The sequence below is a fragment of the Silene latifolia genome, chromosome 1 (genome assembly GCF_048544455.1).
Source record: "Silene latifolia isolate original U9 population chromosome 1, ASM4854445v1, whole genome shotgun sequence".
Classification (NCBI taxonomy): Eukaryota; Viridiplantae; Streptophyta; class Magnoliopsida; order Caryophyllales; family Caryophyllaceae; genus Silene; species Silene latifolia.
The window spans coordinates 83808365-83820962 of record NC_133526.1 but is presented as its reverse complement, the minus strand read 5'-3'; the positions used below and the strand labels follow the sequence as shown (position 1 = coordinate 83820962).

The window sequence follows — 12598 nt, the reverse complement described above, 5'->3', positions numbered from 1 at the left end:
CGGCTATGGTGTTATCGGGTTCGGGTTATATCGGTTATCGGATGTTATTAAGAATCGAGTTATGTTGGATCGGACCGGGTCGGTTTCATGTGTTATAATTCTGTAGTATTTTCGGGTGTCAAACGGGTTCAATATCGGGCGAGTCGGATCAGTTTTGTCGAGTCGGGTCGGGTTTTGCCAGGTCTAAGGATTAGTAGGGAAGCCTGTGATATGTGATAGTAATACACAACTGAAAACTTTCATTGGTTATGCGAGAGTGATGGTTGAGGTTAAAATGGGTGCTGATTTGCTTGATGTTATTGAGTTTGTTGATGAATTAGATGTCAAACATAGGCAAATAGTCCATTATGAATGGAAACCTTTGATTTGTGCTGACTATAAAGGAGTTGGGCATCTAGCTAGAGACTGTAGGAAGAAACAGAACCCTGGGCAGGCTCCAGTAAGGAAAGTGTGGGTACCTAAAGGTAGGGTTCAATAGCAACCTGCTGTTGAGCTTGTCCCTCCTGCACCAAAACCTCCTAGCAAGTCCTTGGTTGTGCAACCTAGAGTGCAGCCTGATCTCTCCAAAGGGCTAGTCACACCTATGCCAGCTACTTTTACTCCATTCTCACCTATACGAATTTTAACCAAGTTCTCAAGGAAAGGTGGTATGAGTGTTGGCAGTGGAACTAGAACATTTATGGAAGTGTTAGAGCATTCAGTTCAATACAGGAAAGTGATCCAGGAGAATGTGGCAGGCTTAAGTATTTCTATAGAGAACGGGTAGCATAGGGTTTTGGAATGTGCGAGGTATGAATAGTGTACATAAACATAAGGATATTAGATGGTTTTTACATTCAAATAATGTTGGTGTTTTTGGGTTTTTAGAAACTAGGGTTAGAACTTTAGCAATTAATAAGGTTCATCAGAGTATTGGAAGTCAGTGGAATATGGTGCATAATAATGATAGTCATGAAGGAGGACGAATTTGGATAATTTGGGATGCTGGTAATTACAATGTTGATGTGCTTGGTAGTGAAGCTCAAGTGATTCATACTAAGGTCACTTGCTTACCTACTAGTGAGGTCTGGTGGATGTCCATGGTATATGAGTTTAATAGACAAACTGAACGCATTCCCTTATGGAACTCACTTATGAATATGAAAAAACATATTACCGGACCTTGGGTTGTTATGGGTGACTTTAACAATGTGTTGGCAAGGAATGAGAGAATAGGCTCTGAGGTTTCTACTGCTGAGGTCAGGGATTTCCAGAACTGTGTGGATGTGTGTGGGTTGACTGACATTCCTGCCCAGGGTGCTTTCTTCACATGGACTAACAAACATGAGATTGGTGACCTGAAATTCAGCAGAATTGATAGAGCTCTGGTGACTGATGAGTGGTTGCATAGTTTTCCAAATACTCTCACTATATTTCATCCTGAAGGAGTATTTGATCATTGTCCATGTACCATGACGTTGCGTCCTGTTGTTGGAAGTAGAAAAACTTCCTTCAAATATTTTAATATGTGGGGTAAGGATCCTGAGTTTCTCAACATTGTCAATTTTGTATGGAGCTCTTCTGTTTATGGTTACAAAATGTTTCAGTTGGTTAAGAAGTTGAAGTTATTAAAGAAACCTTTGAAGGAGCTCAACACTGCTTCTTATGCTTGTATTGAAACCACAACTAAGGTGGCTCTGGCTCATCTTCATACTGTGCAAGGGTCTTTACAAGCTGATCCTACTAACCTTGTACTACAACAAGCTGTGAAAGAGGCACTTGTTGTGTATAAGGACAGGGAGAGTTCTCAGAGGAGTTTTTTGACTCAGAAAGCCAAAATCCAATGGCTCAGAGATGGGGATGATAATACTCATTATTTCCACAGTGTCATAAGGCTAGAAGGATGCCTAATAGAATTTTGGGTATTTCATGACATGGCTGGTAACAATCACACTACTTCTAATGCTATTGAGGAGGCTTTCATTAAGTATTATGAGCAATTACTGGGGGCTAAAAGGAAAGTGCATAAGGTTCACAAGGGGACTGTTCAACAGGGAAAGGTGGTAACTCCTGCACAAAGGGTATTGCTTACATCTGATGTTACAACACAAGAGATAAGAGAGGCATTGTTTTTCATTCCTGCAAATAAGGCACCAGGACCTGATGGGTTTTCCTCTCAATTTTTCAAGGATTCTTTTGAGGTTGTTGGCAAAGATCTTATTGAGGCAGTTCAGGAATTCTTTTGTTCTGGGAAAATGGTTAAACAAATCAATTCTACAACATTAACCTTGATTCCTAAGAAGGCTAGGCCTGGTACAGTGGCTGATTTTAGACCTATTGCATGCTGCAATGTGATCTACAAGATTATTTCTAAAGTGATATGCAATAGACTTACTGCTGCACTTCCTGATATTATAAGTGAGAACCAAAGTGCCTTTTTGAAAGGAAGGGATTGTGACACCCTCATGTATTGCGGAAAAGTAAACACGTAATTCTAGAATAAAACTGCATGGATATGTTTGTAATAGGTTCATTTGGGTAAAAACCTGTAATTTTTAAAACCTGAACCTGTTATAAAGATATCCAAATTGGAAGGTGTCAAACATACAAGGTCTAACTAGAAGTTTCATAACCTGACCATCGCTAAAGTCGCGAATAGCAAATTATACAACCAAATGTAAAGAGGGAGACATATGTCCCTAAAATGTAACATTAAACTTTGACAAAGAAGTCATAAATAGATCAAAGTTAACAGAAATTGGATAAAATTTAAAAAAAATCTCAGGTTTAGCAACTCAAAACTATGATAAAGAAGTCTATACTCAAGAGCAATTAGAGAATTAAATCGAATTTTCATTTTCAAATCTTTAAAATAGGTTAGGTTTGCAGAAGTGACATAAACTTTTAAAAAAAATGAATCGAAACTGGTAGCTTGAAAGTTTAGAAGTTGTACCAAAAAGGAAAGTAACTTAGATAGCATAAAAACAAAGTATGTTAAGAGTGCTCAAACTTAACCAACAAAAGAGCTATAATGACTTTCATAGGGTAAAAATTGAAGTCAAAATTACAAGGATGTTAAAGATAGAGTTTCACAAGATACGAGTGTCAAACTTAAAGGAGGAGCAAGATGAAGTGAGGAAATGAGGTATAAACGGTAACGCTTATGATCAAGGAGGAAGGGAAATTAGCCAACAAGGGAACGCCAGACACTCTTATCTCCAACAACAACATCACTCAAAACGGTTCCGAAAACTTCCTAACAACAAAACTCATAACCACATCACTCCCAAGGGTTTCCTCAATCGCTTATGTTACCTCATCCTAATCTATTCCCTGAAACAAGGTACTCCACTATAAGTGTGATCTCATCGCTCCAAATCCTCAAACATCCAGAAACAACTTTCACAAGCCTAAGGTCAAGGCTTCCAACAAAGCTATATTCGTATCCAACTAGTGACAACTATGGGTTCCTTAAAAAAAATAAACCTTCAATCAAGAATCCCAATACCAAGCTCCAAACTCCAAGAGAAGGTTCCTCAAATATTCCACAAGGTTCTCATTTCAAAACAAGGTAGTAACATACCAACCCCAAAATCTGAAAAATCAATAGGATCTCAAGTTTCTCTATCCTTTTACTTATCAAGGATTCCAAAAGCGGAACTACACCCACTACACTCAGCTACGACATCATCCCATCATCTCAAGTACTCAAAGCGACCTCAAGGTCTATAAAACTATAGGGTTAACAAATTCTTCTCAATACTAAATCTCTCTCAACTCAAGAACTCTCAAGAGCCAACTAATAATCCCACATTAGCTTTTCTCATATGGTCATACCCATTATCAAACTCTCATGTCCAAAGTGATTATGGAAGCCAATCACAACTCGACTTACTTAGTCAAGGAACTAGGTATAAGAATCACTAAGTATGTCTCATCACCTTACCTAAGTCTTTCTAACATCACGACTTCTCAAAGCCAGGGTTAAGGGTCAAACACAAACAATCTCCTCAAAAGTCGAATTTTCCAACCCAGGTCAACATTCCTCAAAAGAAAGAGTACTATCAAATGGCGTTAAGGGAGGATAAGCAAAAAACAAAAGACAAGTTAGGAGTACAAGCGTAGCTTTTAAAGTAAAACTGAAGGGAGTTTAGAAGGAGGATAAGCACCAAGAGATTAAGAATAAGGCGAGATACAAAAAGAAAGAGAAACATCTTCAAGGAAGTAAAAGCATTCTTCAAAGGTTGAACAAATCTTCAATCCTCAGCAATCGGCACTAAATCTTGATCTTCGTAAAATATAAGTGTCCTTTCAATGGAATGGAGATACTCTTGGCGATCACTCAAGAACATCAATATTCCAATTCAAAGACATAAAAATACATTTTTACACCAACAAATGATAAAACTAATTATCAGACGTCTCCAATAACAAGCTTTAACACTAATTGACGTTAAAACCAGTGAAAAACATTAAAATATTTTCAAAACCTTTAGTTCAAATTTTTTTTATAATAAGGGTAATAACTCCATTAGCTATAGATAAGCTCACGGTCATTGATCCAAGAACGCAACAATTATTAAATGACAATCAACAAACAGGTTAGTACCTAACAAAGAACAAACACAAAGAGACTACAACATAAGATCCTAAATCTACCCATCCTACCTGTCTCTCAAGTTTATTATTTTAAGGTCAAGTTATTTATAGTAGGGTGCACAAACGTGCGTCGGGAGCAAATATGCTCTGATACCAACTGTGACATAAAAAGGGTTTAAGGGTCACCATAAAATAAAACCAGTCTAGGTCCCAAGGTTACTTTGCTCGCTAGCTCGTCCATGTACCCCATATATGCATCACCTACCTGTCATTCGCATTTTATACAAATACGAAAGCCACAGTCAGTGGGGAGTAACTCCGAGTTCTCCCAGCCACGAAATGTCATAATTAATATAACATGTAAACATAAGAATATGAATATGAATCACACACTGCCTTAGCATATAGATGCTAAGGCAATCGTGCTTATCATGTGAACAACAATATAACGCCACATAGTCCTAGCATGTGAATACTAGACCGACTCATACTACACTATCATGTGAATCACATAACATCCAGGAATCCAAACTCTATCAACCATAGCCGGCTTGCATCTCACCTTCTATGATTCATAGAATCATCAAACAAGAAAGGGCAATATATCAAAGACAGGCATAAGTTCTTAGTACGGTCAATAGTCACTTTGTAACTCGAGTCTATACCACGAGGTAGGGAAGGTAATCGAACCGGTATCTTGGCTCAGCGGTTACTATTAAGAAAACATGGCCAAGAGACAACACAACCCTAGCCTAAAATCACTTGAGACCTAGACATGCGGATACACACCACCGCACCCAAGACCCACAACTTTTTTTTAAAACAAAGTGAAGTGAGTACCCTAAGGACACCACCGAAGGGTTGGCTAGTACTTAAGCTGACCCCATACTATCAAAATAAGTACCTGAGGTCATGCCCCAACTTGGATAAACATCCACTAGTCAGGAACACAAAGGCTATCAAGCAGTGAACATATACTCGTCAAAGACTATAAAGACCTATCTATGATGGAGGCCGAAATACTCACCTAGGACCTAGTCCCAGCTAGTCCCAGCTTAAATATTTTAGCCCACACCACACATGACTCACCACACAAGTCAAGTAAGACACCCACTTAACCTTAAGAGGGCAAAAAGTCCTACTTATCAATATAAATTCTAGCATTCTATCATGTGAAAGGCTATATAAATGTCTATTCAGCAGACAATCCAACAATATCCTCAATATCAACAATAATCCAAATTCCAGTTAACCGTTAATCTCATAATTCATGAGAACAAGCTAAAATGGCAACAAGACAAGAAGACTGAAGTATAAGGCAACCAATTCATCCAACAACCAACATGTGAAATGATAATTACAAATATCAAGGCATAACATAAAACCTCCAATAACAACTAATCTCACCTCAAAGACAAACCCTCGACCCGAGTCCCGCGACGGGTCATCGGTCAAATCGAGGTCGATTGGTTTAAACCTAGCTTGACCAAACTCGTTCGGTCAATAACTGCCCACTCAGTCTTGGCCTACTTTGGCCCAAATTACAAAATTTATCGCAATATTATTCTCATGCTATTTCTAATTTCTATCATGTGAAAAACGAAAGTAACACATTATCAATCACCTAATCACTTAACAAACAACAGGCACACATTAACTACTAATGTGACATTAACTCGTCGAGTAACTCGGAATAGTTACCTTAAGCTAGCAAAGAGACAAGTAATAACTTGAGAAAGCTTCTAAAACCGTAATTACTCTTCCTCTTCAACCACATATGAGCCACCTAAAATAATTATGTGAAAGGACGATATTAACGAATTATCTTTATATAAAATATGAGACGGAAATTAATTTAAATCAAAACATGTAAATCATATTCATTAGCTACTGTCTTATGTTCATAAACCATTATGAACCTCCCTTTTGACAGGCATACCAAGAAAATTTTCACAACTTTTACGCCCTAGAAACAGACCCATAAAGCACCATTTTATCCGTCCCAAATCGAGCCCAAACCAGCTGTCACGGCTCCCAAAACCGAGGCCAAAACAGCCCACACGGCCTCCATTTCGATCGTCCCAAAAAAATCAGAAAGTCGCACAAAATCGGTATCAAAAAACGAGTTCAATCAATCCTAAACCAGTCCTAAACCGAGTCAAAACAGTCCCAAAAATGTTCCAAAGTACCTGCAAAGCGGACTCAAAAAAAAGTCCTAATTTTTTCGCACAATACCACAACTAAACAAGATCCCAAATAGCATCCCAAAACGATCTCTACATGTCAGTATCCACCGTCTCAAATATACCACTTACTAGCTAGCATCCCAAATGATCCCTAGAGGTCAGTATACACCGTCTCAATCATCTCCACATATCAGTATACACCGTCTCAACTATACAACTGACTAATTAACATCCATAATGATCCCTATATATAAATATACACATATTTAACAAGTAATACTGAGTAACCTATCATTATTACCTTTTTCCGATTGAACTAATCATTTATGACTAACAATTATTCTACCAAACCGTCTATTTAGTACATACAACCGTCTTATAATAAACAAAGCTAAAAAAATATAAATTGGGTTTGTATTTGAAACTTTGAAAGAATTTTAATTCTTACTATTTGCAACCTTTTAATATTTTGGGTTACCAATTTCAAAAATTCCAGTTTTATTTTCATAACCTTCCATTTCTACTTTCAAGTTTCGAGGACGAAACTTTTTAAAAAGATGGGGTGATTGTAACACCCCGTATTTTATTAAGTTGGATAAAATTCCGTTAATTGCTATTTTGAATTTAATTATATCATTTAACGATTTATATATATATGCTTAGCTAATTAATTAATTTCATCATAATTCGATACGTTAATTTTAATAATCATTAATAAGTTTATTTAAAGTTAGTTCGAGTTTATTTATTTAATAATTTCCGTTTCTTTACGAGTCCTTACGAAAGTTGTTTTAAGTGAACCCTAGATGGATTTTGGGAATTAAGCGAGTCCAATTAGCTATTTTGAGCTTATTTCACTAAAATAGCAATTTTTATTAATATCCGTTAGTTTCGTAAAAATCGCTAATAATTCGATTCAGGCGATATTGTATTATTTACGTTAACTAGTGAGTTTATTTTATTTTCACTCATTAAATTTATTTATTATTGATTAGTTTTATTACGAAACTTTTACTTAAATCGGTTAAATTTAACTTTCAAAAGCGATTTTAATAACGATCGAAGTTTCTTAACGACGAAGAAAGCGTCACGTATAATAAATAGCAGGCTAGCGATCTCTTTGTCTCATTTCTAATTTCTCACGTCAACTTTTCTTCTTCTTCGTTCTTTTTGTTTCTTCTTCTGGCGAATTCTTATTTCCTTTTCAAATTTGATCTGTTGATCGACGTCGGTACTTTGTTCCTTATCCGTTTTCAGCTATGGAACAAAAATAGTTGAAAACGGATAAGGAACAAAGTAAGCGTCGATCAACAGATCAAATTTGAAAAGGAAATAAGAATTCGCGGGAAGAAGAAACAAAAAGAACGAAGAAGAAGAAAAGTTGACGTGAGAAATTAGAAATGAGACAAAGAGCCGCTAGCCTCGCTATTTATTATACGTGACGTTTTTTCGTTAAGAAACTTCGATCGTTATTAAAATCGTTTGAGTTAAATTTAACCGATTTAAGTAAAAGTTTCGTAATAAAACTAATCAATAATAAATAAATTTAATGAGTGAAAATAAAATAAACTCAGCTAGTTAACGTAAATAATACAATATCAGCTTGAATCGGAATTATTAGCGATTTTTACGAAACTAACGGATATTAATAAAAATTGCTATTTTAGTGAAATAAGCTAAAAATAGCTAATTGGACGGTTTTGTTCCCAAAATCCATCTAGGGTTCACTTAAAACAACTTTCGTAAGGACTCGTAAAGAAACGGAAATTATTAAATAAATAAACTCGAACTAACTTTAAATAAACTTATTAATGATTATTAAAATTAACGTATCGAATTATGATGAAATTAATTAATTAGCTAAGCATATATATATAAATCGTTAAATGATATAATTAAATTCAAAATAGCAATTAACGGAATTTTATCCAACTTAATAAAATACGGGGTGTTACAGGGATAGTAGACAGTATTCTGATATGTCATGATTTGGTGAGATTATATAAAAGGAAGGCTTGCTCTCCTAGGTGTTTGATGAAGGTGGACTTGAAGAAGGCCTATGACTCTATTGAGTGGGAGTTCATTAAGCAAATGTTGCAAGCTCTTGATTTCCATGATAAAATGATTCACTGGATAATGGAGTGCATAACTACCCCCTGGTATACTCTCTCTTTTAATGGATCTAATTTTAGATATTTTCAAGGCAAGAGGGGCATCAGACAAGGAGACCCCATGTCTCCTCTTCTGTTCATAATTTGTATGGAGTATCTCAGCAGAGTGTTGGCTTGTGTTACTAAGTCTCTGGAATTTACTTTTCATCCCCTGTGTAGAGCTCTTGTATTGAATCATCTGTGCTTTACAGATGACCTCCTCTTGTTCTACAGAGGTGACAGAATTTCAGTTACTATTATTTTAAGAGCCTTTGCCACCTTTTCCAAAGCATCTGGCCTGGAATTCAATAGGGATAAGTCTGATATTTACTTCAATGGGATGAGCAATGAGGACAGCCAGTATATATTGGATGTCTCTGGATTTAAAGAGAGGCAGTTCCCTTTTAGGTACTTAGGCATCCCAATTTCTTATAATAGAATGGCTGTGGGTGATTGTATCAGACTTATTGAAAAAATTGTGTAGAGAATTCGTGGGTGGGGTGCTAGGAAGGTAAGCTATGCAGAAAGACTTGTTCTTGTGCAGGCTGTGCTCTCTCAACTTCACAGTTTCTGGACACGTATCTTTGTTATTCCTGCCACTGTTATGGATAGAATTGATCAAATCTGTCGAAATTATCTTTGGAGTGGTGCTGAGGATTTCCATAAGACCTCTCATGTGGCTTGGGATAAGATATGTGCTGATAAGAAGAGTGGGGGCCTTGGTATTAAAAATGGTAAGAACTGGAACTTAGCTATGTTAGGGAAATATGTATGGTGGTTAGCTGAGAAGTCTGACCATTTATGGATAAGGTGGGTAAATCATATGTATATCAAAGGGCAATCATGGCTGGATTACTCTCCTTCTGTTAATACTAGTTGGACCTGGAGGAAGATTTGTCAAGTTAAGGATATTTTTAAGCCTGCTTATTCTAATGGAAAATGGGGCACTAATGTTGGTGTTTATAATGTGGCTGCTGGCTACTCTTGGTTACAGGGTTCTATTCCTAAAGTTCCTTGGTATCCCATCATCTGGAATAGGCTGAACTTACCTAAACACTCCCTGATTGGATGGTTGGCCATTCAATCCCGTTTGTTAACTAAGGATAGGTTGGTAAGATTTGGTATCATTACTGATGGGGCTTGTGATATGTGCTTGGATCAACCTGAGGATCACAGTCACCTATTATATAACTGTAGATTCAGCAGTTGGTGTTGGAAGCTCTTAGCTATCTAGTTGGATGTTGCCTTACCTGCTACTGAGATCTTGCACTGGTGTATACAGTGGAGATGTCGATCTCTGATGAAGAAACAGATTGTCATGGCTGCAGTCATGTGTAGACACCTCGTTTCTGCACCCCTCGCAAACCACCCGGTGATGATTGGGCCGCATGTTTGATTCGCGGAACGATTAGTGACAGTTCGTAAGATTATCGTCAAGTGATTGCTCAAAAATTAATGTCAACCTCTTAGTTGTCATCTACGTGCCGATACGGTCGTTTTGGCAGTAATTAGAGTACATTCGGAGTCCGGGTCAAAAACCGTCTCCATTTTCTGATAACTGTTAAATCCCGAGTCAGAATGTTCTGGAATGTTCCGGATATTTCTATTCCATATTTCTCAAATTTTATCTTTTGGCAAATAATATCCCGTAATATTCAAAAGATAATCAAATTAAATCCGTCCTACCATAACTTAAACACGGAAATCTTTCTTAAACAGAGGAAACCTCCACGGGAATAGACGCAAGCAGTCTTGCGCCTCTTCCAAGAGACGCAGTGGTCGCTGCGCCTCTTCCCAGGCCCTTCTTTGCATGATTTACGTATCTTTTTCATATCTTTCCGAGATTCACTTCCAAAGAGTCTCAGAAACCCTATTCCTCCGTGTGATTAGTATAAATAGGAGCTTTCGTTCCTCATATTTCTCACGCGAGTGTCCGCCCTTCTCTTCTCCCTTTGCATTCTAGACTTCGTTCTTACTAATTGGCGCCTACGTGCTTGAACATTCGACCACGTAAGCTCGGATCCTTCCGGGTACCAGCCTCTCCGTTGCATGACCGACCAATTTGACCACTACACTCAATCAATCAATTTAATCAACTTGTTAAATCGTTTTCCTCTTTTGAGGGCATTCTTTCCTTGCATTCGCGTCGAGCATTCACTAATCGATCTTCTTAGTCCGTCTCGTTCCGTCAACATGTAAGTCTGAGGGTGTAATAATCCTCTTTTATTTATTGTTATTTATTATATATTGTAATCATCATTGTAAGATTCATGTCGGAAATACCATTAAAATCGATTTCTAAAACCGTCTTTAAAACCCCTTTTTTGCGGATTTCCAGTAGACAGACGGAGAGAAAAGACGCAGCAACTGCTGCGCCTCTTCGAAGGAGCGCGGCACCTGCCGCGCCTCTTCGTGAGGCTGCCGCAGTTCCTGCTTCTTTTCTTCTTCCTCGTCCTCTGTAAATTCGTCTTTTGTTTTATTTGTTTTCTTTTGTTTGTTCTTTAATTCGTTCGTATAATTATTTATCATTCATAATTCGTATGTATATTATTCATTCGCCATTAACACGTTTAATCATCATAAATCCGGCTTAAATCCCTTATAATCAATATTTGCGGGTTTTCGTCATAAATTCAATCCGGGTTTTAGAGATTCAATTTCATCATATTGAGTTTCTGGAATTCATCCTTTGATACATTCTAATTTATTTATTCATTAATTTGTCATCAATTCGTCATGTTTAGTTAATAATTCGTTTAGTTAGTTTAATTAATCGTTCATTAACATCGACCCTTCACATATTTAATCCGTCTAATTTCCGTCTCATTCATGTTTCATTGTTTATCGCTTTCATGACCATCCTTCACATGTAATTAACCTGTTAATCACTTTCATCCGAGTAATATTATCAATCAATTCATTAAAATTACCAATTAACATTAACAATCTGCAGTTCCGGCTTCACAGCCAGAACTCACCCTTGGAACAGACGCAGCAACTGCTGCGCCTCTTCCAAAGGGCGCAGTGCCTGCTGCGCCTGTTCCAAGGTGAATTCTGTCCCTGAACCCCTTTCTGCCTTGACATAGTTTGATTAGGTTACATATTAATCCACTAATATCCGTATTATCACCTTCTGATCTGTCGTGTTTTATTCTTTTGTTTTCTTTTCTCAATTATCCGTTTAAAGGTATTTTCGACATAAATCGCCTATTCCGATGTAATTATTGTAATTTTCCATTATTGTAATTTATCGTTATTGTATTTCTTCTATCGTTTGTATTGTTTTCATATGTAAATCAACTTTAAATCCAACTTCGACCCCAATTGTTTGCCTAATTAATTGTCTACCGACTTAGTCTAATTCTCACATGCTAGGATTAATTCAATGGATGTTGCATTGCATGCATATAGCCGACGATATATCAAGTATAGACAACTTCCCTAATCATTAGTAGAGGCCGCTATCGAGGCGGGCGGGATTAGGTGTTCGATCAAAAGAGCTTCCTAATACGTACCCTCACCCCTTACTCCAGATCTCCGTGAGCACCCGTGTTCATTGGCATCCACGAGAGTCATTCTAGACATAGAATGCTAAGGGTAACGATTGCTTAGTGTTCATGTCACTACTTTGTGTCTTGACATGACACGAGGTATTCGAACGGTTCCAATTTCCCATAAAAATTG

The 12598-nt window shown here is 37.2% G+C and overlaps 1 protein-coding gene across 1 annotated transcript; it reads left to right on the top strand.

Annotated features, from left to right (window-relative positions):
• The first annotated feature begins 274 nt into the window (after nucleotides 1–274).
• LOC141649604 (uncharacterized) lies at nucleotides 275–10252 on the top strand. The gene is made up of 6 exons (XM_074458292.1): nucleotides 275–464; nucleotides 868–2446; nucleotides 8774–8923; nucleotides 9038–9287; nucleotides 9399–10089; nucleotides 10197–10252. The coding sequence occupies exons 1-6, from the start codon at nucleotides 275–277 to the stop codon at nucleotides 10250–10252; spliced, it is 2916 nt and encodes a 971-aa protein (XP_074314393.1).
• The last annotated feature ends 2346 nt before the right edge of the window (nucleotides 10253–12598 follow it).

Coding starts and splice junctions, on each gene's coding strand:
- LOC141649604 (XM_074458292.1), top strand. CDS start 275: ATGGGTGCTGATTTGCTTGATGTTATTGAGTTTGTTGATGAATTAGAT. Junction 9,288..9,398: donor ACAGCCAGTATATATTGGAT/GTCTCTGGATTT, acceptor AAAATTGTGTAG/AGAATTCGTGGGTGGGGTGC. Junction 10,090..10,196: donor GGATCAACCTGAGGATCACA/GTCACCTATTAT, acceptor TGGTGTATACAG/TGGAGATGTCGATCTCTGAT.